At 44.9% G+C, this 27,521-nt stretch overlaps 1 protein-coding gene across 1 annotated transcript; it reads left to right on the top strand.

Annotated features, from left to right (window-relative positions):
• The first annotated feature begins 171 nt into the window (after nucleotides 1-171).
• On the top strand, nucleotides 172-26,203 carry LOC133116940 (rho GTPase-activating protein 20-like). The gene is made up of 15 exons (XM_061226970.1): nucleotides 172-283; nucleotides 4,374-4,453; nucleotides 10,535-10,705; nucleotides 11,156-11,305; nucleotides 12,102-12,143; nucleotides 12,739-12,805; nucleotides 14,906-14,983; nucleotides 15,573-15,639; nucleotides 15,844-16,017; nucleotides 17,788-17,966; nucleotides 18,500-18,664; nucleotides 19,282-19,388; nucleotides 19,907-20,096; nucleotides 21,550-21,658; nucleotides 23,249-26,203. Exons 1-15 carry the CDS (start codon nucleotides 185-187, stop codon nucleotides 24,964-24,966), a joined length of 3,396 nt encoding a protein of 1,131 aa, XP_061082954.1. The 5' UTR covers nucleotides 172-184; the 3' UTR covers nucleotides 24,967-26,203.
• Nucleotides 26,204-27,521: the final 1,318 nt, after the last annotated feature.

Genomic DNA, 27,521 nt, shown 5'->3' with positions numbered 1-27,521 from the left:
CACTTATTTACAGTGGTCGCTGCTGCAGCTACACGGGACTGGCTGCGCGTCCGAAATGTCCCAATTAAACGAAGATTCCGACAGCTCCTGACTGTTTTGTGATTTTTTTGTGGCTTGACATTTTGGATGGTTGTGGAAATAAGCGCGCACGGTGTCTCGAATTATCTTGGGTATATCAGCTTTAATGGAAACCATGTCACCCAAGCAGGAGAATTCTGGTCAGAGTCGGTCTGCATCTTTGACAGGAGAAGCCAAGATCTGTTCCTTACCTGAGAACAAAAAGGTACGCGGAAAAGTTTGTCTCCTGGTTGTATTTGAGCGTCGTTAGCCTGAGCCGACGATAATGTAATATATATATATGTATGCTGGATATTTGCGTAATTGTCACAATGCTGCATAATTTAGTATTAGCATTTCACTGTTTAATGTATAACACTGTGTTATTTGCAGGTAATATTTACTCAGACCAGTAACTGTAGAAAATGATATGCGTATATCTGACAGAGTCTACCCTAAAGGAATGCATCAGATTCAAAGAGAACCCTTGCATCGGCATCCTTTAATAAGATAACGACATGATGTGGGCTAGATAACCACTTCATTCGTTGCTGCAGAATCAACTCCGTTTTGTACTGGACGCGTAGCCATATACCTAAAATTGAGCGTCTAAGAATGCTGACTACACTTCAAAATGCTATTTGAATCTGTAATGTTGTTGGCGATCATATAGGAAAATTAAACTTTGATTTAGGAAATAAATTGTCTTGGCGACTTTCAACTTTCTTTGTAGACCGTAGATTCCTACAGTTAGGGGGCATAGCCTACTAAAGCGCAGTCACCTGTAGTTAGGTAGTCGTCCCCTTTTCAATAAACAGATTGCTTACAACGAGCAAACGAAAACGATGCTTTACCTTCAGGACGATGTCTAGCCTGAATACCGTGGCCCTGGGTATCGCTTTCAAAAACGACTCAGCTCTTCCATATATAACTGCTGCTGCAAACAGTGCATTGCCTATATATGTATTTGTTTCTCATTGCAACAGTATCTTAAAACAATCGTTTATTGAAAGTGAAAAGAAAAAAACGATTAAGAAGCGCCGTAAAGGGGTGTATGAAAGCTGGACAGTATGGTTACTGTTACCCAATCGGGGACAAAAGAGGCGCAGTGTGCTTTTGCTGGACTAGAGCATTCAGAGGTTCATTGAAGTGACGGTGATGCAGAATGGGCAGAGGAGACAGGTGTGTGTGTGTGTGTGTGTGTGTGTGTGTGTGTGTGTGTGTGTGTGTGTGTGTGTGCAAGAAAAACCCTCGCAGTGTGCAGACTCTCCCTCTGCGCTGTGTGCCGTCCCTGGCTGGGGCAGCTGTGGTACCTCCGCCGGCACGTGCCAGGCTCTGTGCGTAAAAGGAGGGGGCCGGGACGAGCTTTCCCCGGCATTTAGGGGCAGGCTATCTCCCGCATGGAGGATTTGTAGCAGCTGTCCGATGCCAGAGGTGCTGTGCTGTTTGAGGTTTTGAAACAGCTGGTCGCTGGTTGGCCAGTTAGACCGGCTCTACATTGTTTGACCAGCTCAAGCTATGTTTTGAATTATATGAGCGGCTTCTGCTTTTGAAGAGACTCAATTTGACTATTCTACAAGATGTTTAGACAGATTTGCCATGAAATTTGTCTTGCTGGATCTCTGACTCTCAGCCTTCTGATTAGCGCATCTGCTGCATCTTAAATGCGCAAGTTCACCTGTTCAAATAATGCTAGTTACTGTATGCAGCACAGGGAAATCAGTGCATGTGCACACTGGGAAAATGTAGTTAATTAGAGTTGCAACTGCTTGTGAAGTAAGGAAACTGGCCACAATAAAATAAATGATCGTTTTACTGTGATATAATCATAGTATTTAAAAATTGTTCATGTTTTTTTTATATATTTACGCTTGCATTTGTGCAGTGAAACAGGTGGGCGTGCTTCATATCGAAGTCAAACAGCGCCGTGCTGATTGTGTGGTGAGAAGTTGATATTGCAATTTATGCATTCCATAGAAAATGCTGCAATGGCAAATTGCTGGTTGCCATATTCTGCCTTCATGCAAACATTGAAAATTGAAAATGAGCTGCGTTGTAATGGACATTAAAATCCATATACCTGACCATGGTAAATCAAGAAGAGACCCTAATCTCTGCAATTGTTTCACAGTTGGACTTCATTTTATTATTATTATATGGTATGGCAGTGTGTAGTCTGTGCTTTTTGTTCTTTAGATTTGTTCCAGGTCAGATGTGCATATGCCTTTCCTCAAATGGACATCTATAGAGTGGAGATGAGAAATCTGTGGAGTCAGTATTTTCCCACACTTAATCCCACATAACCCTTTGAGTTGTGAGGTCACAAATATGAGATTAGAATGTTCTTAACTGAACATTCTAATGCTGAACTAATAATAACTACTGGCATTGAAAGCAATGCAGTTCTAGAACACCGACTTTTAAGGAATTTTTTAAGGAAAACCTACTAACCTACTCTTCAAAGCGTTAAACCCACATTTAATACTCATCTTAAAACACACACACATGATTCCTCAAACAATATCTCCCAGTTTCAGCTTCTTTCTAAATATGAGTAATTGTATTGTTTTGGACCCCAGAAAAAATTGACAGTATTAATGCCATTGCTTTGATGATTACTGGTTATTAGAAGGAATTTTCTCAGCATTTTTTACCTGCAGAATTTTATAAAGTAATGTGTCTACTAATTGACGGTCTATTTCAGATGTTTTGGGAAATTGTCTGAAGCCAACTGCCAACTGTTTTAGGTTGTGTTTTCACACTCATGCTTCTAATATCTAGCTTGAAAATTCTCTCAATGACCCAGATTTTCATGTAAAGTTTTCCCTTAGTGATTTACCCCATTCCACAAGCTTATTAAAATAGACGACATCAACTAGTACCAGCATGTAGACATCCAACAAGGTGGACATCGTACATTTCCCTTGCATTGTCCTTTAAATGTATAAGATCTTCATGTAGATCTATTATCTTGGTCTGTCACGCTGTGTGACAAGGAAATCCGTGACTTCCCTGTGGGATTGTGTCAGACCAACGCCGTGGAACGTCAGAGGCATCCTGTTGGAAGTGGGAAGAGTCAGTTTCCCAGACTCTCGACGATGGCCCAGGGAAGGCAGTGCGGCTCAGATCATTTCTGCACCACAGCCCTGTGGTTTTGCCCCTCTGGGGGGGGGGGGGGGGCAGCTCCGTTGATGGGCAGGGGAGTTAACCATGAGGAAACTGAGGTCATATCTTCTCCGAATCACCATTGGTCAATCAAAGGGGAATTTCAGATTTCCCCGAATCGGTTGATACTTCACAGTGATAAGGAGAAATATAAGGGCCTCGAGAAGAGCTGCAATTTGTGTGGCTTTGCTTGGCTTGTAGGACTTGTCATTTCATTCAGTCTTATACAAGTCTTTTCTGAATTTCACAATATCAGCTTGGTCATTTTCTTCCTGTATGCATTTGTATGCGTTACTAATGCATACAGTACTGTGCAAAAGTACCTCTTACGCATTTGTGATTTCCAAACCTTAATTTTCCAAAAAATGTAATTTAGTTAAATCTTAAGTAATAGACCACTTTTCATATAAAAACTACTGGAGATTATCTGGAGAGCCAGAAGCAAGCGAAACGGCCAAAGCCTACAGAATTACTGTGGCCCGTTCTCAGAATATTTGGTACAACCTACCAGCTGACTTTCTTATAAAACTGCAGGGCAGTGTACCTAAGAGAGTTGATGCAGTTTTAAAGGTGAAGGGTGGTCACAAGCTAAATCTGTTTTGCAGAATTTTCTTTACATGTGCCTGAGACTTTTGCACAGTACTGTATATGATGCTATGTAAACATGTACACACAATAGCATAAGAACGGCAATACTCTCTGACCAGTTCTCCCTTTGAAAGACACAGACTTTTTGGGCCTGTTCCTACAATGAAAGAAATTCCTTTTGCTAATGCAAATTCTGGGTATTGTTGTAGAGGTTAGAATGCTTGGGGAAATATGATAAATGACAAACACGTACTCTTTCCAGCACAGAGTTCCCATTCTTTCAGCGTGCAATGCCAGTGTATTATACTATGTTGTTTACTTACGTCTGGGAATGTTGCAAGCATATGCTTGCAAGAGACAGTGGTGCGTGTCTTTATTCATTTTTTAAAGACAATTAACCAAGCACAATGAAAATCTGAGCCTATAAAATATCCTTAAAATTGTTTTCTGAGAATTTGGCGGGTTTCCACCCCTTAAATAATGTAAGTGCTCATTGTTTGTGGGGGACATAGTGCATATTGAAAATCACGCTCTCTCTCTCTGTCTCTGTTTCTCTCACGCAGAAAATGAAAACGCTGCGACGGCAGTCCGCCCCTTCCCTGGTCATCAGCAAGGCACTCACCAAATCCAGGACCCTATCCAGGTACTGTGTAGCACGGCGACACGTCAGCCAGTTTCACCATGGACCAATCAGAAGCAGCATTACGTTGGCATGGCCCAACGGGAAGCCAGCATATTTCAGCATGGACCAGTATGAAACCGACATGTTTTAGCATGGACCCATATGAAAGTAATACAGTGAGCTCCATGTTATAAACAGTTTACTTGGTTAGCCTATTGTTTAGCCTATGTCTCTGACTGTTTTCTTCTCAGCCTCATAATGGCTTCCTTGACTTTCACTGGCACATAATGCCATTTGTCCCAAGTGTTATGACTCCCTGAAATGGGGGAGGGCTATTTATAAAAAAAGCATTGGAACTTCTACATGGTAAAGCCAAAATATATAAAATACTCTTTATAAAACATAAAAGCTGAAACTCTTTAACCACTCTTTAATTGTTTCATTAACAATTTGTGAAGTACAGAGCCCAATCAAGAAAAAATATGTCTTTGTCTAAGACTTATGGACTTCACTGTATAAATTCTTTCATATTAATTTTTTGATGTAAAATGGGTTTTTTACAAACATTATTTTACTCTGTGCACTTACAATTCAGTTAAGGACTACATAAAGAGGTGTGTTTTCTTGTTCAGGAGCTGCTAATTGCTAGACGTCAGTGATGTTGGTGAGCTTTCTGCAGAGAAGGAGCTGGTCTTTGTGCTCTTATCATTACTGACTCTTGTCAGTTGAAAGGAGTCAGGGGTCATTAGACAAGGCCTTCGGCTCAGAGTTCATCACCCCATTCTTTGCTGGGATTGACTTGGATGCTCATGTGACCCCACCCCCTCCTTGGGGGCAAAGGTCACCTGATAGAAACGGTCTGGTCGTCGAAGCTCAATCATGTCAGTGAAATCCTAAGTGGCTTTAGGTGCGCAAACAACCAGACAATTACCTGCCAGGACTTTCCTTAGTCTGACAATGCGCTGTGTGACGGGACCTGCTTTCCGTTGGCGGGATGGCGCATTGGGTTTATCCCCCAGCGGTCCGTCGGAACTGGGCCCGCGCCCCAGCTGTCCTCGCGTCACTGTCGCAGGGCCGCAGTCTTCCGGAGCCCAGCCGCTCTCCCGGAGCCCAGCCGCTCTTCCAGAGCCCAGCCGCTCTCCCGGAGCACAGCCGCTCTCCCGGTAAACACGGAGCGGCGCGGCTAACGAGGGGGTGGGGAGACGCCATCTCCTCGGCCACGTCAGGCCCAAGCGTAGGGACGTTTCTCCGCGGAGATGGTGACCCCTTCGTCCGGCCGCAGACCTCGGAGTGGCCCGGCGTAATTGCCGTGTTATTTCCTGATGCCGCATTGGGACTGGCGTCTGTGGCTTTGTGCTTCCGAGTCTGTTCGGAACTTTTAAAAGTTTTTTTTTTTTTTTTCTGAAAGGCCTTTCCCGCCTGAAGTAACCCCTGCATTTGTCCAGTTTTACGGAATCCAGACGATTACAGAATTACAGTGGGGGTTACACGCATTGCTATCGCCGGCATCTGCCAAGACAAAGCTTCCGACAGACTTCTGAAGTTTGTCTGTTGTTGAACATAAAAGTCTCCGAGGCCAAAGTTATTACTTACAGCGCATCTCAAATCTGAAGTTGAGTGATGTGTAGAGTCTCCTGGATAATGTCGTGCTTTAAGTCCGCAAAGCGCTGTGTATACATAAGTAGGTAGTTCCCTGTTTTGGTTGCATGGTTCACATGGAAGTCTGGCCCCGTAAATCATCCAGCGTTCTGTCCTAAGGCAAACTCGGAAGACGTGTCTCCTTTCTGATTTACGATGACTGACAGTACTCACAGAGTCTCTGGGCCATCAATCACAGCGGTCTGTACACAATGGGAGAAACCTGACGGTCTGGACTGTGTTTGCCTCGTTAAAGTGCTTTTCAGATTACTGCTGACCTGTCTCGCCCCTGGCTGCCTGCTGGCATCGACTCTGTCTCTCCGTCTCTCTCTGGAATCTTTTTTACCCCCCAAATCCCTGCTAAAGTAACTGGAGCCTGGACCTTTATAACCCACATAGTACTGCGCTGTGAGCATTAATTTCCTGTCAAAGTCTGTTAATATGTTACATAATCTTGAAGGATTATTTTTATTGCCACTGCTTCTCTTCTCTTTTGGCTAGGGGAGCCTGATAAATAGAGATTAATTTGCGATTGTGTTGGATTAACCTCTGAAATTGAACGACCTCTGTTCTTTGACTGAAGTGCACTGTTTCTGGTAAAAAATACATTTCTGATATTAAAATGAGAGGGCTGTTTATGGCCTTAGGATAAAGGTTCAGATGGCTTGCTTTTGGGTGCTGAGCTTGCTGTGCAGAGGGAAGGATGGAAATCCCGGCCTGGGCCTTTCTGTGTGGAGTTAGCATGTTCTCCCCGTGTCCGCTGGGATTTCCGCCAGGTACTCTGGTTATCTTCTGTGGCCTCATTATAGCTGATGTCATGCAACTCAACACTGTCAAGCTGCTAATGCCATGCCAATGGCTGTGCACAGCATATGTATATGATCAGGAATTTTACTGATGTAAATTTGACATTTTCTATCTCAATCTTGAATGTCTGGCTGCATTTGAGCTCACTGCTGCATCCAGTGTCAGTTCAGGACACCTCAGCCTACAGAACGCTCTTTTCCGTCATTTCCTGCTAATTTTTATTCTGCGGTCACACAGATCTCATAAAGATACTGAGGCAACCAGGGGGGTTTCTGGGGGGTGACCAGGGGGATTTTGTGGTTTCTGGGGGGTTAACGGGGGCATGGGGGGAAGGGGAGATGGGTCTGGGGTGCAATGAGACACTTTCATCCTATTGATTGTACGCCCTCATTCCCTGCCCAACTCTGCTGACAGTTAAAATCGACCTGAAGGTCGCCCTTGCTAATGCAGCTGACATTGGCATGGTCCAGATTAGATACAACAGGGGGTGACATTAGCTCAGGCGTTAAGAGCAGTCGGCTGGCAGTCAGGGTTGCCAGTTTGTTCCCCTACCCTGGGTGTGTCGAAGTGTCCCTGAACAAGACACCTAACCCAAAATTGCTCCCAACAAGCTGATTGCAGCCTTTCGCTAATGGCATGTGAGTATGTGTGGATGGGTGAATTAGAGACATTCATTGTAAAGCACCTTGGATAAAGGCACGATATAAATGCAGTTTAAATAAATATTCAGTGTTAAAACTGCATCACTTCTCTGAGATATAGAACTGCGGGACAGCGTTGGCCAAGACAATCAGCAGGGAGGTTGTTCCAAGCATGTTGGAGAACTTGCCACAGTTCTTCTGCAGACTTTGGTTGGCTCCATGCTTCTGATCTCAGACAGCCTTGATCAAGTTTTTATGTAAAAAGTAGTAAATTGCTTACAGTAAAATGTTACTTTTATTAAATACAAAAATGTCTCTGTAAAATTACATCTTTTGGACAATGAAAATTTGGAAATCTCAAATGTGTTCTTTTATACTAGCACACAAAAAAACATATATATAATAAAGTCTAGGGTGCGTTAGACTTCTGCACAGTACTGTACATTTTATATGTTTTATGATCTGAAAGTACTTTACATTAAGATGAGCCATTTCAGCCTCCAGAAGTGTGTCAGACTATCTTGGATAATCCACAGCACACACTACCCTCACTGAAGAAAGCCCTCGTGTTGCTGTGGTGCTGTTAGTGAATAGAAACCACAGTAGAACAATGAAATCTCGCAAACATGGTCTAAATATCAAATAAATGTCAGTTGTATAAATGTGCAAGTAATAAAGGCAGAATATTTATGCCACATTACAATTCATGCACAAAGGCACAGAGACTGGAAATTCCTTCAGACCAGGAATCTAACAGCGCTAGCCCACGCTACTAGAAACCGCTTTGAGTCAGCACAAATAAAAACTAAATTGTAAAATAAATACAATTCCTCTGCTTGGAACAATGAAACTCGAGCCCGCATGGACGTTCCACTTGCTGGGCAGTAATCAGTAAATACACCCTTACAAAGGAAATAATGCAGTGCTCCACAAAACTCATCTGGCTCCAATTGCGGGAGTATTGACACAGAAACCTACTTTCCTCCGTCTCTGAATGTGAAGTGATCCGTTTCAGTGTGGAGGTGAATGTAGAAGGCCTTGCAGTGGCGATGTGGTTTCCCAATGTGATTCTTGGCCCTTCTTGCTCTCCGATAATCGCATTCATGCAACGTCTCGAATATATTTTTCATCTCAAGCGAGAGCCTTCCTTCCTGTTGTTTACAGGCATGCCGTAGATGTGGCGCCAGATTCCTACTGTATGAAGGGGTGTGTGTGTTTGTGTGTATGTATAAATGTATGTATGTGTGTGCGTGCTCCTGTGTGTATGCGCTATATATGTGTGTGTGTTTGTGTGTATGCGAATGTATGAATGTATGTATGTGTGTGCGTGCTCCTGTGTGTATGCACTGTATATGTGTGTGTGTTTGTGTGTATGCGCTGTATATGTGCGTGAGTTTGTGTGTATGCACTGTATATGTGTGTGTGTTTGTGTGTATGCGCTGTATATGTGTGTGTTTGTGTGTATGCGCTGTATATGTGTGTGTGTTTGTGTGTATGAGCTGTATATGTGTGTGTGTTTGTGTGTGTGAGCATGTGTGGGTGCGAGTGTCAGTGTGTGCTTGTGGGATAATTTAGTGAGGCGGTGTAGTTTCGTCGTGATTATGAACCCCAAAAAACAAGTGATTAATTAGTTAGTGTACAGTATACATAATAAAATGGTCAAGTTTTATAATTTGTGCAGATTCTGCTGGTTAACTGTGGACCAGTTTCTCTGATCAACAGTGGTTTTAAAAGGAATTCTCCCAGGGATTAGACCTTTATCGCTTGGAAGCGTGTGTGTGGGGACGTGTCATGGTGCAGTCCATAAACAGGAAGGGACAGTGCCCTCAAATTATTTCCTTCCTTCTTCAGAAAAATGCCCTTTTTTCCCCCTGCAGTCCACCCATAGCTGAGATTGAGGTCTCCTGTTCCTGAAGCCATATATACCCTTGGTTTGCCTTTTCAACCTTGTCGGAGGGGTATTCAGGATGTATTATGGCTGTTAAGCTGATGAAGGGTCTCTTTGACTTCCCATGAAGTCATTCAGAACCTTCCAGAAGAGCCCTTTGATTGCAGGGAAAACCGTTGCGGCTGACAGATGTTGGTTCAGTTTGTGGAGTTATCTTATGAGCTGTTTTTTCTGAAAATTGGTTTGTGTCTGGAGGGACACATTTTTCTTCCCGAATGACCCATTTCTGAGATGACATCTTCCCTGAAATGTGTAGAGCAGATGGAGCATTGCCTACAAGCTCTTTAACAAACAACGACACATAATATCATAACTGTATGCTATAACCTCATGTGATAGCCTGACTATATGCTCTAACCTCATATTATACATCATGTCATAATCTTGCAATAACTTAATTCGGGGCACCATGCTTTTCCATATAACTGTATAATAGTTGTATATCTGTCAAATACTTTTCTGTGCTTAATTGATCTTGCCTTGATCATCGTTGCATAATGTCACACAGGGATAATGATTGATGTGGTATAAGCAGTGTTGTTTTTGGTTCTGATTGGATGTCTCCTGCCCCGCTGATAGCTACCACGCTAACCCTGCGTTGCGCTGTGTTGCAGGTGCATAAGTATATTAAGCACTTAAACATTTTAAATGACTCTACTACTGCACTTGAACCAGTACCAGAACCAGCTGAGCCTCACAATGTTGATCAGAGCTTCTGAATATCAAGGATAATCAGTCTAAATATACACAGGGATTTAACATGCTAAGTCCTCGGATACGAGTAACCTTGTTAAAGCAGATCTGTCAGTACGCTACAATGGTGGTTTAGTCCCTGCGTGCCTGTAAATTACCTGATTCAGTTCCCTCATTAAGGGAGGACTTGCGTTTGATTTAGAGGTGATGGCATTAAAACAGTACCTACACGCAAGGCTTTTATTTTCAGAATGTAATACTGTCCTCTGTTTTAATCTGCGTAAGCCCCAGGTACATTCTCTCATCTGTTGCGTAAGAGATCCAGATTTTGAGGATGACCCTGATTGGTGATGTTAAGGGGTGTTTGTTTTTCAGGGAGAACTGCCTGTCGCCCGTCAGCCCGGAGTCGTGTCCCCTGGTCCAGTCGTTTCTGACCCCGTCTCGGACGTTCGTCACACACGGCCATGCCCAGCTGAAGACTGGCCTGCAGACGCAGGAGCGCTGCCTCTTCCTCTTTGACGATATCCTCCTCATCGCCAAAGCCAAGTACGTCTGTCACAGAGAGCGAGAGACAGAGAGAGACATGTGCGAATGCACTCTTGAAGAAATAAGATTTTAAGTCTTTATAAGACTTTATAAGGCAGCCTTTTTTTGCAGTGATTTTTTTATTGTTCACAAGGTTCTGGGGTCAACTGGTCGATCCCTGTTATTATGAATGTTGGGCTCAGTAATGCTGTTTGTTCCGTCCACTTGTGTCTATGGGGAAAAAAAGAGATGTTACTGGGTTAAATTTCACATGGTGTGACATTGTGACAGATTGAGAGCTGATGAAGTCCAAACCATTGTGTATATGTAGCTCAATAAAGAGGAGCATTAAAGAGTAGTGTGCAGGGGTTTCCTTATACATTTCAACTCCCCTATAACCCCCCAAAAAAGGCAAGTGTTTTTCTACTTGGAGTGCTCTGAGGGTGTGTAACGGTCCCCTGTCACGTTCAGGTCCTCCACGCACTTCAAGCTGAAGGCCCAGGTGCGTGTGTGTGAGGTGTGGACGGCCAGCTGTGTGGAGGAGGTGTGTGAGGGCAGCATGCACCCAGAGAGGAGCTTCGTCATGGGCTGGCCCACCTGCAACTGCGTGGCAACCTTCAGGTAGGCCGTGCAAACACCTGCACTGCACAACACCTGTGAACACCTGCACTGTATAACACCTGTGAACACCTGCACTGTATAACACCTGGAAACACCTGCACTGCACAACATCTGTGAACACCTGCACTGTATAACACCTGGAAACACCTGCACTGTATAACACCTGTGAACACCTGCACAGTATAACACCTGTGAACACCTGCACTGCACAGCACAGCACCTGTGAACACCTGCACTGTATAGGACCTGGAAACATCTGCACTGTATAACACCTGGAAACACCTGCACTGTATAACACCTGTGAACACCTGCACTGCACAACACCTGTGAACACCTGCACTGTATAGGACCTGGAAACATCTGCACTGTATAACACCTGGAAACACCTGCACTGCACAACACCTGTGAACACCTGCACTGTAGAACACCTGTGTACACCAGCACTGTATAGGACCTGTGAACACCTGCACTGTATAACACCTGTGAACACCTGTACTGTATAGGACCTGTGAACACCTGCACTGTATAACACTTGGGCCCAACTGTACTATAATAGACCTGGGCACACCTTCACTATGATGTCCATGATATAAAATAATTCAACGGTAAAATATCACTTCTGTTCTGTGCCTTGTCTTGCCTTTTCCAGTCTTGTGTATCTGCAGTTTTGAGACTCAAGACTGATTGTCATTCCTCGATAATTTAAGTCGAAGGATCACTCTTTTACAACTTATGTAAGCCGGCAAGAGAAACTGCCAGTGTTTATTTTCCTAAATATATATTTTCCTTCTCTCAGTTCGGTGGAACAGAAAGAGAGGTGGCTCTCCTTCATAAAAAGGTAATCAACTGCGAATATAACATAAGCAGCTCAAAGGCACTCTCAGTAAGGTTTCTACTCAGGTGTTTAGGATGTACTTTCACACTTCTGCACTGCTTCATCATCATCATCTTCATCGTCATCATCATCATCATCATCATCACGATTTCTCTTATTTCTGTGTGATCTCATACAGCCTCTGGCCGCATCACCCTACTCTCATGACCCTTTGTTCTCAACTGAGTCATTAATATCAACAAATCTTATATTCTTATTTGACCCATTTTAGAATCACGCTTATGATGTGCCCCAATTCATTACTCAGAAAGTAAATTGTTATAGTGGTTGTGTGTGTCATCTGTACAATATCTAATCGCTGGACTGATTCAGCATGTTATATTATTGGAACTCACAAATACAAGCTTTAGTTTTTTTTCCATCAGAACCATAATTTCTTACAGTAGTTTTTTGAACTCACAAGACTCTAAGATTGGTGTTGTGTCTAGAAATGAAATATACTGTGTATTGTTTATTTTGTACATCTTTTTGCTTATATATTTCATCATGTTTGTTCTCTGATTTTCCTGGCACTGATTTTTTAATGTTTGTTTTCCAGCCGAATAAAAGAAGAGCGAGAAAAAGAAGAACCCAAAACGATCGCTCTCAGAATATTCGCGAAGGACGTTGGGAACTGTGCATGTGTAGGTATTTTTAAACTTCTTTTCGGCGTCTCTGTTTCTATTTCAGTGTGTAGGTGTGCACATGCGTGTACTGTATGTATCGTGTCATGTGTATGTATCGGGTGTGTGTTCTAGCTCTCTCACACTGCAGCAAAGCAATATCCAGACCTGTCTGTGATTATCCCAGGGCCTGGTTCGAGGGCAGGATGTCCCAGTAGCTTAATCTGTCCCTTCACACTACTGTCCTTGGCCTTGTCATCGGAGGACAGACTGGACCATCCAAACGCAATCTGCCCCCCATAGCAACACCCTTATGCCTGTGTGATAGAGAACATTCTAGGTCAATGTGTGAACAGCAGGCACATATAGGGGGGTGGGAGGTGTTGGGGCGCTCTGGATGCAGTACAGTACCTACCCCTTTTGCCTTCAAGTGTTAGATTTGCCCCTTTGATTTGATTTTTTTTTTTAAGTGCATTATTATTGTGGCAGACATTAATTTTTGTTCATTCATTTTGGTTAAATATATTGTGTACAATAACTAGCTTTCGTAAAACAGTTTTTCTAGACTGCATTGGTTTTTCGGGATTCACTTGGAGCACCTGCCCCTGAAAAAGTCTCTGCAGAGCCCTGTTGTAGTATCACTATCAGTAGTATCAGTTCAGAAGTTAATCCCCACATGGAATTATTCTCTTTTTAAAAATCTCCAGAACATAGATTTTGTTTTTATTTATGAGATTTTTGTAATTTTGTCATTTTTGTAAAACACAGGTACTTTTGCAATGTAATTAAATAAAGGCACCGCCCTATCACTCTCTTCACCAGCTGTGTGTGAACCCAAAGTAAAGCGCTCATAATCCCTACAGGCTGTACAGGCCCCAGATTTTCTCTTACATGAGCTAGCCAGCTGCCTCACTGGGCTTTCAGCAGACACAGGTATGCGTTTATATACCCTCAGGGAGATTTTTAAAAACTGACTTGTGAACTGATGAAGTGTAATTTGTGTGCCCATGTTTATGCCCCCATGCACTAAAATTTCCAGTGTTCATTCGACTCTAACAGAGTACATATGAGTTCAAAAGGAGCCATACTGTATGTACTCTGTTAGACTTGATTTAACACTGTTGAAAAGTACTTCTTTGCTCCTAATAAAAGAGTAGGTAAGGAGGTTTTATGCCTGGGTATAACATAAGGTATGTGAGTTTGTAAATATTTCACATGATTTCAGCTATATTTAATTATATATCAGACTAGGCATACATCTAGTTGGTGGACTGGACCCTGATCTGGATTAGACTGGACCCCTTGTAAAACTTATTTTAGTTGATGGGTGTGTGTACTTGATAGCCACAGCTGGTGATCAGAATGAAATGTTTCGGTTATATATTCCAATATTCTCATTTATTATAAATATTGACCGTATAAGCCAGGTATCATGGCAACATCGCTCTGGTTGAACATACCGTACATGAGAATCTTATGAACATGAGTACGTCTACTTTACTTTGAGAGCTGAGGTTTAAATGCAGTGGTGTGTAACGTTATGCTGTAATCCATCAATGCTATCTTAACTACCTACACTCACTAGAGTAGAGTTAATCACAATAGCAACATGCTCTTACATCTGCATTTGATAACCAAACACAATAGGGGCTTTCCGTGAAAGTGACTGTTATACAGATTTAAAACCCTGAGGTAGGAATTCAGAGGTGTCCAACGTTATGTGGTCATCCATCAACGGTAACTCTGCTCCAACCCCACTACAATAGTGTCAGTGACTATAACAACATGCACGTACATCTGTATATACCATAATAACCAAACACTGTTACTCCCACACAGATTATTTAAGTGTTTTTTTGCCATAACGGGCAGCCTGTAGCATAGTGGTTAAGGTAAAGGACTGGGACACGCAAGGTCGGTGGTTCGAATCCCAATGTAGCCATAATAAGATCCGCACAGCCGTTGGGCCCTTGAGCAAGGCCCTTAACCCTGCATTGCTCCAGGGGAGGATTGTCTCCTGCTTAGTCTAATCGACTGTATGTCGCTCTGGATAAGAGCGTCTGCCAAATGCCAATAATGTAATGTAATATGGTTTTCCCCCAGGCCAAGACCCTGACGGTCAGCCAATCAGACTGCACTACAGAGGTCATCGCCATTGCACTGCGGCAGTTTGGGGTTGTGGTAAGCTTACCCCAGTGTGCCTTATTTACACCGTGATCCAGTCCCTGTTCAGGTCCTCATTACTGAACTGTAGCAGCAGACTCTGTGAAAGCCTGGTCTAATACAGTCATCTGAACAATGGTGCCAGGACTGGTGTTACTCTATAGTCTGGAAGGTGTTTGCTGCTTGTCCAGTTGAGAAGGAGTGGGAATTCAGAGTGGGAATCTTCACGCTTCTAGCAGTCACTGAGTCAACCATAACAAGCACACCTTGCTGAGTTGGCAATATAACATGCGTGTGTGTGTACAGTATGTGTGTATATGTGCGCACACACCTGTACATTTGTGTGTGTGCACATGCAAGGATGTGTATGTCTGTGTGTATGTATGTGTGTGTGCGTGTGTGTTGTGTGTGTATGTATGTATGTGTGTGTGCGTGTGTGTTGTGTGTGTATGTATGTATGTGTGTGTACGTGTGTGTTGTGTGTGTGTCTGTGTGTGTGTATGTGTGTTTGTGTACATGTCTGTGTGTGTGTGTGTGTGTGTGTGTGTGTGTGTGTGCATGCACAGGGGCACTGTTTAATGTTTCTGTCTGTGTCTGTCCTGCACAGGGCTGTGTGAAAGACTACCAGCTGTGGGTGAGCTCCCGAAAGGATGACCCTCCCTACCCTCTCATCGGTGAATAGCATTTAGCATGAAATAAAAATAAGCCTTTTCCTATTAGCAGCTTAAGCTTCTTGTGAATTGAAATCTTTATTTGAATAGAAATGACTCTCGTAACATAATGCACCACTACCTCTGCACGCTGCATTGAAAACAAAGGGCTGTTTAAGGCGAGTGTGACTGAAACATGACTGACCTTTGACCTCTGACCCCTGAAAGGGCACGAGTTCCCCTTCAGCATCAAAATGAGCCACATCCGGGGGAAGGCCTCACAGACGGGGAGAGCCAAGGAGCCGCTCAGCCCTCGGGACCTGCTGGAGCAGCCTCCTCTGGACTCTCAGTGCCAGTTCATCCTGAAGCCCAGCCGCGTGGCCCTGGAGCAGGCCATACTGGGTACGGCCCCGCACTGCACCCCCACAAGATCACGATAAAAACAATAATAATAATATATCACATTTATTATGCGCTTTTCATTGAGTGAACATGCGTGTCAGGTTAGGTGTGCTCCTGCCGTTGCCCTTGCCCATGGCGCTGGCCTCAGAGCTGGAGTTTGTCCCCGGGCGCTGCACTCTGGCTGCCCACTGCACCTAAGTAGCTAGGATGGGTCCAATGCAGAGGACAAATTACAATCACAAATGACACCACAGGGTTTAATAAAGTATTTCTTATCTCATCAATCTCAAAGTGCTAGCAAGCACCTTCTTGAGATAGAGACAAGAGATGGGCAAAGAGGGATAAGGGAGAGAGGGATTCAGAAAAAGAGAGGTGATAGATTGAGAGGGAGAAAGACAAAGAGTTTCATTATTTTAGTTTTGACACACCTTTATTGGCACATTATTCAGTTAAATTCAATGATTCACAATCCACAATACATTAAGGGTGACAAAAGGTAAGATGAGAGGAAGAGAGAGAGAGAGAGAGAGTGACAGGGAGAGAGAGAGAGCGAGAGAGAGAGGGAGAGAGTGAGATCTTTTTGCATATTTTTCAGGGACCACAGGGCATTGCAGATGTAACCACAAGCCTCGACTCAAATTCCTTCTAGTATAAGTCACATAATTAGATCAGTCTTTTTTTACATTTTTAAAGATAATTATACATTGCATATTTCTCTGTACTTCATGGCTTTTTAATAATCAGTGTTACAGGTCACAGGACACCTGGCTGTTTACTGTTATCTGAACTCACCTATCTATCATTCAGTTTCCCCTGAACTTGTCTGTGTTGATGGGCTGTACCTGTAATGTTAGGGACAATTCAGTAGAGCTCACACGCTGGAACCCAATACACAACTTTATTAACCAGCGTTTCAGTCTCCTGTGCATCTTCAACAGGAAGACCTGACAACCCCGCACGCGATCAAAGCATTGTTTAACCCATTACGGGCAGATGTGACCTGCGTGTTACATCGCCCTTAACAGACGGATGTGACGGCAGTGTCGTATTTGATCATATGACCGTCTTTCAAGACACATGACCGTTGGAATGCATTGTGATTCCTAGGCCTTTCTGTGGGTTTTCTATAGGGCACCTAAGTCCATAATGGGTTAATGAAGGTGCATATTAAAATGTCTAATGTGTGTTAATTCAACTCCTAACAGAGTACATATAAGTATATTAGGGATGACAAGTACTCTGTTAGAGTTGAATTAACACTGAACATTTCACTGTGTGGATATGGAGTCCCAGTGTGCTGTATGGTCCCTGTTATAATTGCCCAGCCCTGCACCTGGTTCGATGTGCATATAATCACCAAATCAGCAGTCCCCCAAGCTGTTTAACCTGTGACTCACTACATATTAAATATTAATAGGGATTACACTTGGGAGAACAATGTAGTTAAACATTTCACGAGAACGACATTATAGAACGGACAATATAGAATGCGTTTCAGGCGCGGCTTGTTTTGTGCTTTCACAGTGGAATGCGTGAGTTGTTGGGCGTGTGCTTTTTGGACAAACCCCCCCCCCCCTTCCCCCAGCCAGCTGAACACAAACAGACACAGCGTCTAAAAACAGCCAGCAGGCCGGCTTGCTCCCCTAGCGCACAAACCGCCGCTCTGCAGACCAGACTCTCACACAGAGCAGTGTGTCTGTCTCCCGTCTGCGACCCAGGGGGGGTCCGGACGTGTTCCCCCCCAGTCAAAGCCCTCTCTCTCCCCCTCAGAGCCAGCGCAGAAGCCCCTGCGGAGGAAACGCTCCCTTATAAACTGGGCCTTCTGGCGCGGGTCCAGCCCCCAGCTGGACTGCCCGCCCCCCTCGCCCACGTCGCCCGCCTCGGGGCGTCTCTTCGGCCTGCCGCTGACCGCCGTGTGCCAGGGCGACGCCCTCCCCAAACCGGTGATGGTGAGTGCCCCGCCCCCAGCTGCCTGCACCCATACCGGCCCTGTGCAGATCAGACTGGACACCCCTGCCAGAAAGCCTGAGCAACACTCACAGTTACCAATGGAAAAAACAGCAGACTAGGGTTGTTGTACTTTAAAATAATTCAAGAAAACTACTGTAATACTGTATGAGCTGGTTTCATACACACAGGTTAAGTCCTGGACTAAATTGAGTCTTGTATGGAGAATCTCCATTCAAAATAGTCCTCAGACAAGTCCTTATAATTCTGAAGGAATGCCATTAGAGTCTGTTTTTGTAAGGCACTCTCACAGCCAGCTTGTACATGGACACACATACACACACACACTCAGTCACTCATTTAGACATAGTCAGTCAGTCAGTCAGTCAGTCACTCACTCTTTTTCCCTCTCTCTCGCTCCCACCCCCTCTCCCTTTCCCCCCCCTCTCTCTCTCTGTCCCTCTCTCTCGCTCCCTCCCCCTCTCCCTTTCCCTCTCTCTCACTCCCTCCCCCCTTCCCCCCTCTCTCTCTGTAGGATATGTTGGCGTTTCTCTTCCGGGAGGGCCCGTTCACCCGCGGAATATTCCGGCGCTCAGCGAGTGCGAAGGCCTGCCGTGAGATGAAGGAGCGGCTGAACACTGGGACCGAAACCCTCCCTCTCACCTGCGAGACCATCTTCGTCACCGCCGCCGTCTTCAAGGTAGAACGGGGGCTGGGTGTTTAAAAGCCCTCACGCATATTTATCATGTTTTAGAGCTTCTCATATCATCCTAGAGCTTTCCATTTGTGTTCCATGATCCAAGTAAAACTATTGCTATTGGTACAATTATGCATATCTTAGGATGACTTCCCAGCATGAGTTCAGCATGACATGTGCAGTCTCCTGTGTGTCTTAAAACAGATTTAAGCCAAACCAAGTATATTTGTGACTTTTTATCAACCACACATGTCTTTATTAGAGTTCCACAGCTTAGGTTGTGGCAAACAAGCTCACATATAGTATAGCGACATATGGGGCTTAGTGACTATTCAGTGAGTTATCTAGCCTGCCTTCCCCACACTAGTCAGTGTGAACTCTTATTCCTCACACATCGTATCATTAAACCCTCTGAAGAGGTTTTTTGGGATGGTTTCTTTCTAATTTAGTCAGTCAGTGTTCTAGAACTCCATTGCTTTGACCTGTATGGCCTATTGCGTGGATGCAGTACAGTGCATGATAAACTGTATGGTGGAAATCAATCAATCAATCAATCAATCAATCAATCAATCAAGCTTATTTATACAGCCCTGTTCATACAGTAACATGTCTCCGCTCAGGACTTCCTGAGGCACATCCCAGGCAGCCTGCTGTCCCAGGACCTCTATGAGCAGTGGGTGGGGCTGGCGGGTGACTGCGAGGAGGACAAGGTGCAGGCAGTCCAGAGGTACCAGTACAGATGCATTTTGGCTTCCAGGCTAGCTTAGTACATCATAACAGTCCAGCTGACTCAGCTACAGTTAGGTGTTTCTTTGGTCAATGGAAAAAAATATCCAGATCACAGGAGTTCTAAAACCCCAAACCACCCACAGTCTTGTTTATTTCCAGGGTTCTTTTCTCACAGGCTCAGTTGCTGCCCCCTGAAACCGAGGCACCGCACCAAGAGAGAGGGGGGAAGGGGAGAGGAGAGAGAGAGAATGAGGGGAGATACAGAGAGAGGTTGCAAAGGTTCTAATAGGAAAATAAATTCTTGTCAGTCTCCCCAAAAAAAAACAAAATATACAGAACGAGCAACAATTGAAGTGTGTTAGCCCCACAAACTATTTCCTAGAAGCAAAAAATAACAGGGTACATACCGTCCCATCTCTAAAAGAGAGGACACTTGTACCAAAGGTAAAGGAGAATTAAAAATAATAAATGGGGAGGTCACAGAATGATTGTCCCTTGACCTCTGACCCCTCCCAGGTTGGTGCAGAGCCTGCCGCGGGAGAACCAGTCGCTCCTGAGGCACATGCTGGCTGTGCTGCACTGCATCCAGCGCCACGCTCAGGACAACCAGATGAACAGCTTCAACCTCTCCGTCTGCATCGCTCCCAGCATGCTCTGGGCTCCCGCCCCCTGCAGCCCGGACGTGGAGAGTGAAGGCACCAAGAAGGTGAGGCCACAGGCTCCAGGCTGCAATCGCCATTGATACCACTGCCTTTCATTATTCCAGCCAATCAATGCTCCATTTTTCATGAGCGTTTTCAATCCCTCTGACTGTTTCTGCTGTTTTTTTGCTTAGGATGAAAGTGTATAAACCACAGCTATACTCTTGAAAGGTAACTTGGAATTACCTTGAATCTTTAGCTGTAGTCAGTCAGACAGGCTAGGTGTGAATATGCTGTATGTAGAATAAACGTCATCATTCTATGATTGACAATGAGGTACCTTAGCTGTGTAACCTAAGGGGTTCTCAGGTTTAATTCAGTGTACAGTGCCCTAGTTTTCCTTCCACAGTCCAAAGCCGTGCTGGCTTGGCTAATTGGTATTGCAATTGTGTGTCCTTGAGTATTTGTGTGTGTATGTGTGCGCGTGGCCCTGTGCATGCTTGTGTGTGTCCATATGCATGTTTTAGTGTACATGTTCGTGTGAGTGTGTTCATGTGCGTGTTTGTGTCTGTGTGTGTCCGTGTGTGTTTGTGTATGTGTCCATGTGTGTTTGTGTGTGTGTCTGTGTGTGTTTGTGGGTGTGTTTGTGTGTGTGTCTGTGTGTGTTTGTGATAGCTCACCAGGCCATCTGCACAATAGTAAAGTTATGGTGGATTGTCATAAATCTGTTTTCCTAACTCCTGTAAAAGAATACAAATTGTTACACTTTCAGTTGACCAGAAAAGATGTGAGCATTGAGTTTTGCTTTTCCCCAACAGAGAAAAACCAAAGCTTTTCCTTTAGATTCCTGAGGGCAGCTCTCTTTGTGAAAACTGGAGTTTTTAGTCTTCTAGCCTAGTTTGTTTGTTTGTGTATGTACTGGCTTTCCATTAGCTCAGCGCAGACATAAAAACATGAGATGTAGACATTCCACAGGAAAGAACCAATCACAGCCTGTGTGGTGAAGTGTAGGGGACTCTAAGGGCCAATCACAGCCTGTGTGGTGAAGTGTATGGGACTCTCAAAGCCAATCACAGCCTGTATGGTGAAGTGTAGGTGACTCTCCGAGACCTCAGATCACACAAGAGCTCTTCTCTTCTTCCATTTGTTTCCCACACAACCCACAGATATAATTTAGATTCTTTTTTTAGGATAAACAGCGCAATGAGTGTCTGGCTGGCAGGGTAAAAATAAAAAGAGCTTTTCAAACGCCTATGACAGCAGCCAAACTGTGGTCTCTTTTTGGCCTTCAGACAAAATGACAGTTGAGAAATGACAGCTCCAGGTCCCCTTGCAGATTTATATGATTGTGTGACTGAATGTCCAACAGTGTTTTATTTTACTGCATATTTTTATCTTAATTAAGATGAGACAGAAGCTTGGACTGTATATTCTCTGTGTTCCAAAAAATGGAATCCTGCTGGAGCTACTGGGTTGTTGTTGTTGTAAACGCTCTGATGACCCCCGCTCTGTCCTCAGGTGTCCGAGGTGGTCCGCTTCATGATTGAACACTGCTGTGAGGTGCTGGGAGATGATGTCACTTCCTTGTTTGGTGGATTCCCACATAAGGGCAGCAGCCACATATCTGGTAAACATCATGTCTTCTGACTAAAATGAGTTGAGGGATAACTGTTTGATTGGATGTATAAATAATTGTTCATTAGCTTTATAAAGATCACTAGCTATTTATTTGTGCTGCCAACCAAACACTTTTCCCTGTTTTCATTATAATAGGTATTCCTTTTAGGACTTGTGGGATTGGGAACCCACTCCTACAGACATGCACGTGCGTGCAAGTACACACACACATACACACACACACAATATGTTGGTGCACTTACACAGTGAATAGGCCTGTTAGCCACGTCTGTTAGTTTGTGTGTTTGTACCGAGGATATCAAGTTCATTGGTGTGATTATCCTGTGAATTGGTCAGTTTGTCCATTTCCATTGGAATGCCTCCATCATGAAACAGAGCCAAACAGGAACGGCCTGCTGGTGATCTCATTGGCCACTGTCCTGTGTAAAGGTCTACAGGGTCGAGTGTCTGAGAGAGAGAGAGCGGGCCAATGGCTTGTGGCTGAAACAACAGCGTTTTTTATTTTTTGACCGGTGGCCATTTCCCGGTGCTAAAGAGCCCACAGTGGAGGGAGAAAGGAGGTGTTGTACTCTCTGCACAGCCAAAGCTCTGTGGAGTGGTGTCACAACACACTGCTATTCAGTGGCTCGTTCAGACAATCACCTCTCATTATCAAATTCTGCCCCCTGTAATTACGGGCTTAATTACAGTCGTGTTTGAGGCCATTTCAACACACTGCTCCCATTCCAGCTCTCCTTATGCTGATGAATGGACCATTGGCTACATGTGCCACATTCACACAGTGACCACTTTATTAGGTACACACCAGCTCCTCAATGCAAATTTCTGATCAGCCAAGTGGCAGCAACTCAGTGCAAAAAAGCATGCAGACATGGTCTACAGCAGCCATCATCAAATCTGGACCTCGAATCCAAATCCGTCCCTGGTTTTCTTTTCTCCCAAGTGATTAGCTCAACAATTGGTGTTACTGATTGGCCAGACTGTCCTCACACCTGACTCCCAGGTAAAGGGATGGTGGAAAACCAGCAGTTCTTGGACCTTGAGGACCGTGAATTGATGACCTCTGGTCTATAGACTCAGTTGTTCATATCAAACATCATATTAGAATGGAGAAGAAATGTGATCTAAGTTACTGGCCAAAAGCCATTAGCTGTTGAGATTTCAACACCGTTGGAAGCTGCATGAACAGTAATTTCTTTCATTTACTTCTACAACAGTAGTATGCAGAAGTGCATCTCCAAAAACACAACACATCGAACCTTGAAGTAGATGGGCTTCAGCAGCAGAAGACCAATAAGTCAAATAGATATGACAAAGATATGAGTCAAATAAATACCTAATGAAGTGGTCACTGAGTATATATGAGACTGACAGGAGAGTGCAGGTGGCTAATTTGCTTGACTGGGACCCGGAAGGTTGGTCATTCAAACCCCAGTGTAACCACACTAAGATTTGTGGGCCCTTTAGTGAGGCCCTTAACCCAACATTGCTCCAGGCGGGATTGTCCCCTGATAAGCCAAATCAACTGTAAGTGATCTAAAATAAGTATAATGTAATGACATTGTGTCTCTACCTGCAGATGTGTCCACCGTCCAGCTGAACGACTCGTCCTATGACAGTCTGGAGAACGAGTTGAACGAGGACACCGAGTCGCCCTTCCAGGACTTGCGGGGCTGCAAGGACAAGCAGGAGAACAGGAGCCGTGACTCCGTCATCACCCTGAGCGACTGCGACCTGGACCAGCCCGACCCCGACCATGACCCTGACCCCGTGCCCCATACACCCGTCCGCCGACAGGCGGTCAACCCCAGGAAGTTCACCCAGTCCGGGCACCAGCCCGACCCTCCTTCCGAGCAGGACGCCCGGGCTTGCCAGGGGGGCCGCTGGCTCCGGCGATGTTCTGAACCCGCCATCCGGCACCCCGCCTCCAGCCTGGTGCCAAACCTCGGGCAGCACAACATGGCGGTCCGCAAAACCAGCTACGACGGTGTGATGTGCGGCGGACAAGGCGAGGGTGATGTTTTTGTGCAATGCCTGGGTGACTCACTTACCCGGGCCGGGCAAACGGGTCCAGGGGACGGGGGCAGGGAGGTCGAGCCGGACAAGCGGACTTTGCGGGACGTCCTGCGGCGGAAACACAAGCTCCCCTCGCCGCTGCGTCTGGACGTCAGCTGCTCCAGCCTGTCCTCCCCCGCCACGTCCCCCTCAGGCTCATCCATGAGCTCGCTGGACAGCGCCTTCTCCCAGTGCTCCATGGACTGCACGGCCCCTGCCCCCGTCGAGCCCTCGGGTGCTCGGGGGACCTCCTCCCCCAAAACCCCTGCCCCAACTTCCCCTCGTTCCCCTGTCACCACCTCTCCGCTCTCCCATGGCAACGCCATCACCCCTAGTTCAGCCCCCAGGGAGCCCTGCGAGTGGGGCCAACACAAGATCGCCCATGGCCTGCACCCCAACACGTGGCTGAAGAGGGACCGGCGACTGTCGCTACGGCAGCAGGACATGACTGGCTGGGATGAGGAAGAACCTTGGGAGCTGGGCAATGGGCAGAACAACAAGTCCCTCCCCTCCAATGGGTTGTCACTGAGCAATGACAGGAAAGCCCATGGACTTGGAGAACCTTCTAGGAAGAGGGCCAACAGCCCTCCCTCCTACCAACAAGCCATGCTGCAAATGCAGGACCCCAGGTCCCCCGTCTGCAAGGCCACAGATAAAGTGCTGACCGTGAAGGAACTGAGGCAGCTGCATGACCAGGCGTCGGCAAGGAGCGCAGGAAGTGACGTCACTCAGAAGAACGCGTCGTCGGTAAGAGGCGGTCTGCCCCAGTCAGTGTTCTTTGGACAAGCCTCCTCCAGCTTGACTCTCCAGAGGCAAAATTCCCACTCCCTCATCCCAGCCAAGGAAGGTTCAAACAGGACCTCCAGCATGGGCCGGCGGGCGTCGGAACCCTCGGTAGGCCGCTGCGTTTTGCGCCGGATCTCCACCCCTGACCTAGAGAGCCTGCACAAGCAGGTACTGGGCCAGGACGGCAAGGCCTCGCTGGGCAGGAGCCCCCAGGACTCTGGGCCGCTGGAGCCTCTCCGCAGCAGCCAGGGGCTGGGCCCGGAGCCCAGGTTCTGCCAGGCCGTGAGGGACTACTTCTCGCACACCCACACAGACCCCGATTCCTGCTGCAGAAGCACACAGGAGGTGGCCTCGGCCATTGTCCAGACCAAGCGGGAGTGGCAGAGCAGGAGGTGCAGCGACCCCAGGTTCGACGACTTCGACCAAATGCTTTTCGCTGAAGAGTCTTACGTGTGAGAAGAGGATCATTTCCAAAATGGACTTGCTGTCGAGTCTACTTCCTGGTTCTCTGGCAGCCAGCTGTACATTGTGTACAGTGCTGTCCACACCATCCTGCCCCACCCAGACCTTGAAAAGCACTCTGGACTGAAACAACGATTCTCAAACACGCAGTCCTAAATCTTCCTCACATAAGGGTCTCTTACACACACAGACACACCATGAAACTATTTTCCTTTTTGTGTCCACACTAATGCACCTTCTAGGAACAAAGACGCTACCCACCCAAACCAACAGCTTGCATTTACACTACAGTATATAGCAGTCACAGCTGTATAGTGTATTGTACAGGGTCCATTTCTTGTAAAAAATATATTAACTAGCAATGGAACTAGCAGAAACGCTGTCTAGATATATAATGTGCTGTTTCTGTGCATTTACATTTACAACTTTACAAAAATACTGTACTTTACAAAGTACTGATGTAGCTAATAGACTGTGCACTAGTTTCTGCTGCATAATAAATGATATTAACAGGTGTTAAAGCTAGACTCCAAGCTAGTTGTCGACTTCAGTTGTCAAGTGTGGGAGTAACTGTGTCCATGTATGTATTTTGTAATAAAAGATAAGACAATTACTGTAGGACTTTAATTCAAGTAATAATTTTAGGCCTACTGTATGTGTACTGTTGTAGGCGTGTGAGAACTGTGATATCGGTCTTTTATCTCTGATACAGAATAGCCAGGTGGAGATTATACCCCCTTAAAGGTAACCTATTATGTGCCAGTGTTTCATAAATATATTATAACACACAAGCCACAGTATACATCTGTGTGTATTTGCTATAGTCAGTTATCATTGTCATTGACAATATGCTATGCTATTTTTTATGTTGGCATTGGCAGTAGTAAAATTGGCAAAAACCTTTGAAAATAGAGATCTTGTATGAAGGAAATACTGTTCATGAGCTAATGGTATTTCTTATTTTGTGTTAGACTTTCTTTGAAAACACACTTAGTGGTTTTAATACAGCACTATGTAGCTACTTGGAGCAATACCCTTTTGAGCAAGTTAAAGAACTGTGCCATCACCATAGCTATCAAAGTGGCAATCCCGATTATATCCCAATAAAAAGTGAATTAGCCTATTCTCAGCATTCCATTTTAGCCAGTAGTTGCTGTCAATGAAGGACAGCTTATAGGGAATGATTTAAAGGTCCCGGCAGGAATGTAGGAATACAAAAATGTTGCAGCACTTTCATCCTATCCCAGTCTCTGTTTATAATAGAGAAGACACAGTGGCAAAAACGTGGGGAGTATGTTTGTGTAGGTATATGTGTAGTCACAGGTGTACATAGTATATTTATGTATTGTTGGTATTTTTAAAATGTTTATGCTGTCACTTTGCTGCCAATACTTCATACATGTATAATGCAAAAACTTTATATATAATATATTTCCATAACCTCCATTTGTTTATTGTGTATAGTTTTATATGTACATTAGTATGATTCTGGAGTGGTAGTTTGTAAGGAAGTGAATGTGTATTTTTGTACATGCCAATCCCGCTGCTGTCTATGATAGTCTGTCTGCTGCAATAGTGCAGCATTTCTACATTGTGTATATCAGATCTGTAACGCACATGACAATTGTAACAAATATAATAAAACATCACACTTGTGAAATATCGACATGAATGAATGGTGATTTAAAATGAATTAATTAATTCTCATTAATTCCTTAACAAATGCCAGATACGATCTTGGGCACCAAGGAAGAAAACTAAATGAGTGAAGAATGGCAGGTAAGGGATGGCTTTGAAAAACTGGTGGACGTTTCTCATCGGTCTGAGTTAAGCAAAGTGCTGCTGTCTTTAGCTTCAGTAGTAGAAACTGCTGGATAGTGTTGATTTTGGAGAATTACTCCTTTTTACTCAGTGCAGTTATCAGGCTAACTCCGTAAAAATGAACTCTCACCTAACAGCAGGAAAACCATTAACTTTTTTCTTAGAATTGCACACTCACAAATATTTTTTAGAAACCGATGGCCCGTGCTTTTAAGGATGAAAGATTACATTTCTTTGTGGTCTTACACCTGTTTTGTGTAGAGAAAACAAATAGCTTGATAGCAGCAACATGACAGTTTCATCTTTTCCAGTCCTGCTCCCCTAAGCAAGTTACATAACTCACAAACAACAGAACGGCAGCAGTTACTCAATATTAGGAGATTCATGGAGGGGATACAGGGAGTTCCCCAAGTGCTTGCTGTCGGTTAATGGGCGACTACAGACAACCAGAAAATCTTTAAGGTCTGCCAATTCATTTAGTAAAAATGAATTTTGATAAAAAAATATCCCGATTGCAAACACCCCTAGCTGACTACTTTTCTCACCAGACTGGCTACTCCTCAGGCAGGGAACCCCCTTGGGCAGAAAGGTGAAGCGAAAGAGGGGCACAGAAGCTCCTCTAGGTACCCATGGAGACCTGTGTACGTCGACCGTTGCCAGGGTGTTGCCGGGTGTCTCTGACCTTTAAAACCTGGCCTGGCACAGCATGTACTGTACTCTTATGGAAA

The sequence above is a fragment of the Conger conger genome, chromosome 17, assembly GCF_963514075.1.
Source record: "Conger conger chromosome 17, fConCon1.1, whole genome shotgun sequence".
In the NCBI taxonomy this organism is placed as follows: domain Eukaryota; kingdom Metazoa; phylum Chordata; class Actinopteri; order Anguilliformes; family Congridae; genus Conger; species Conger conger.
Note: the sequence above shows the minus strand (reverse complement) of the source record. Positions and strands in the feature narration are given on the sequence as shown.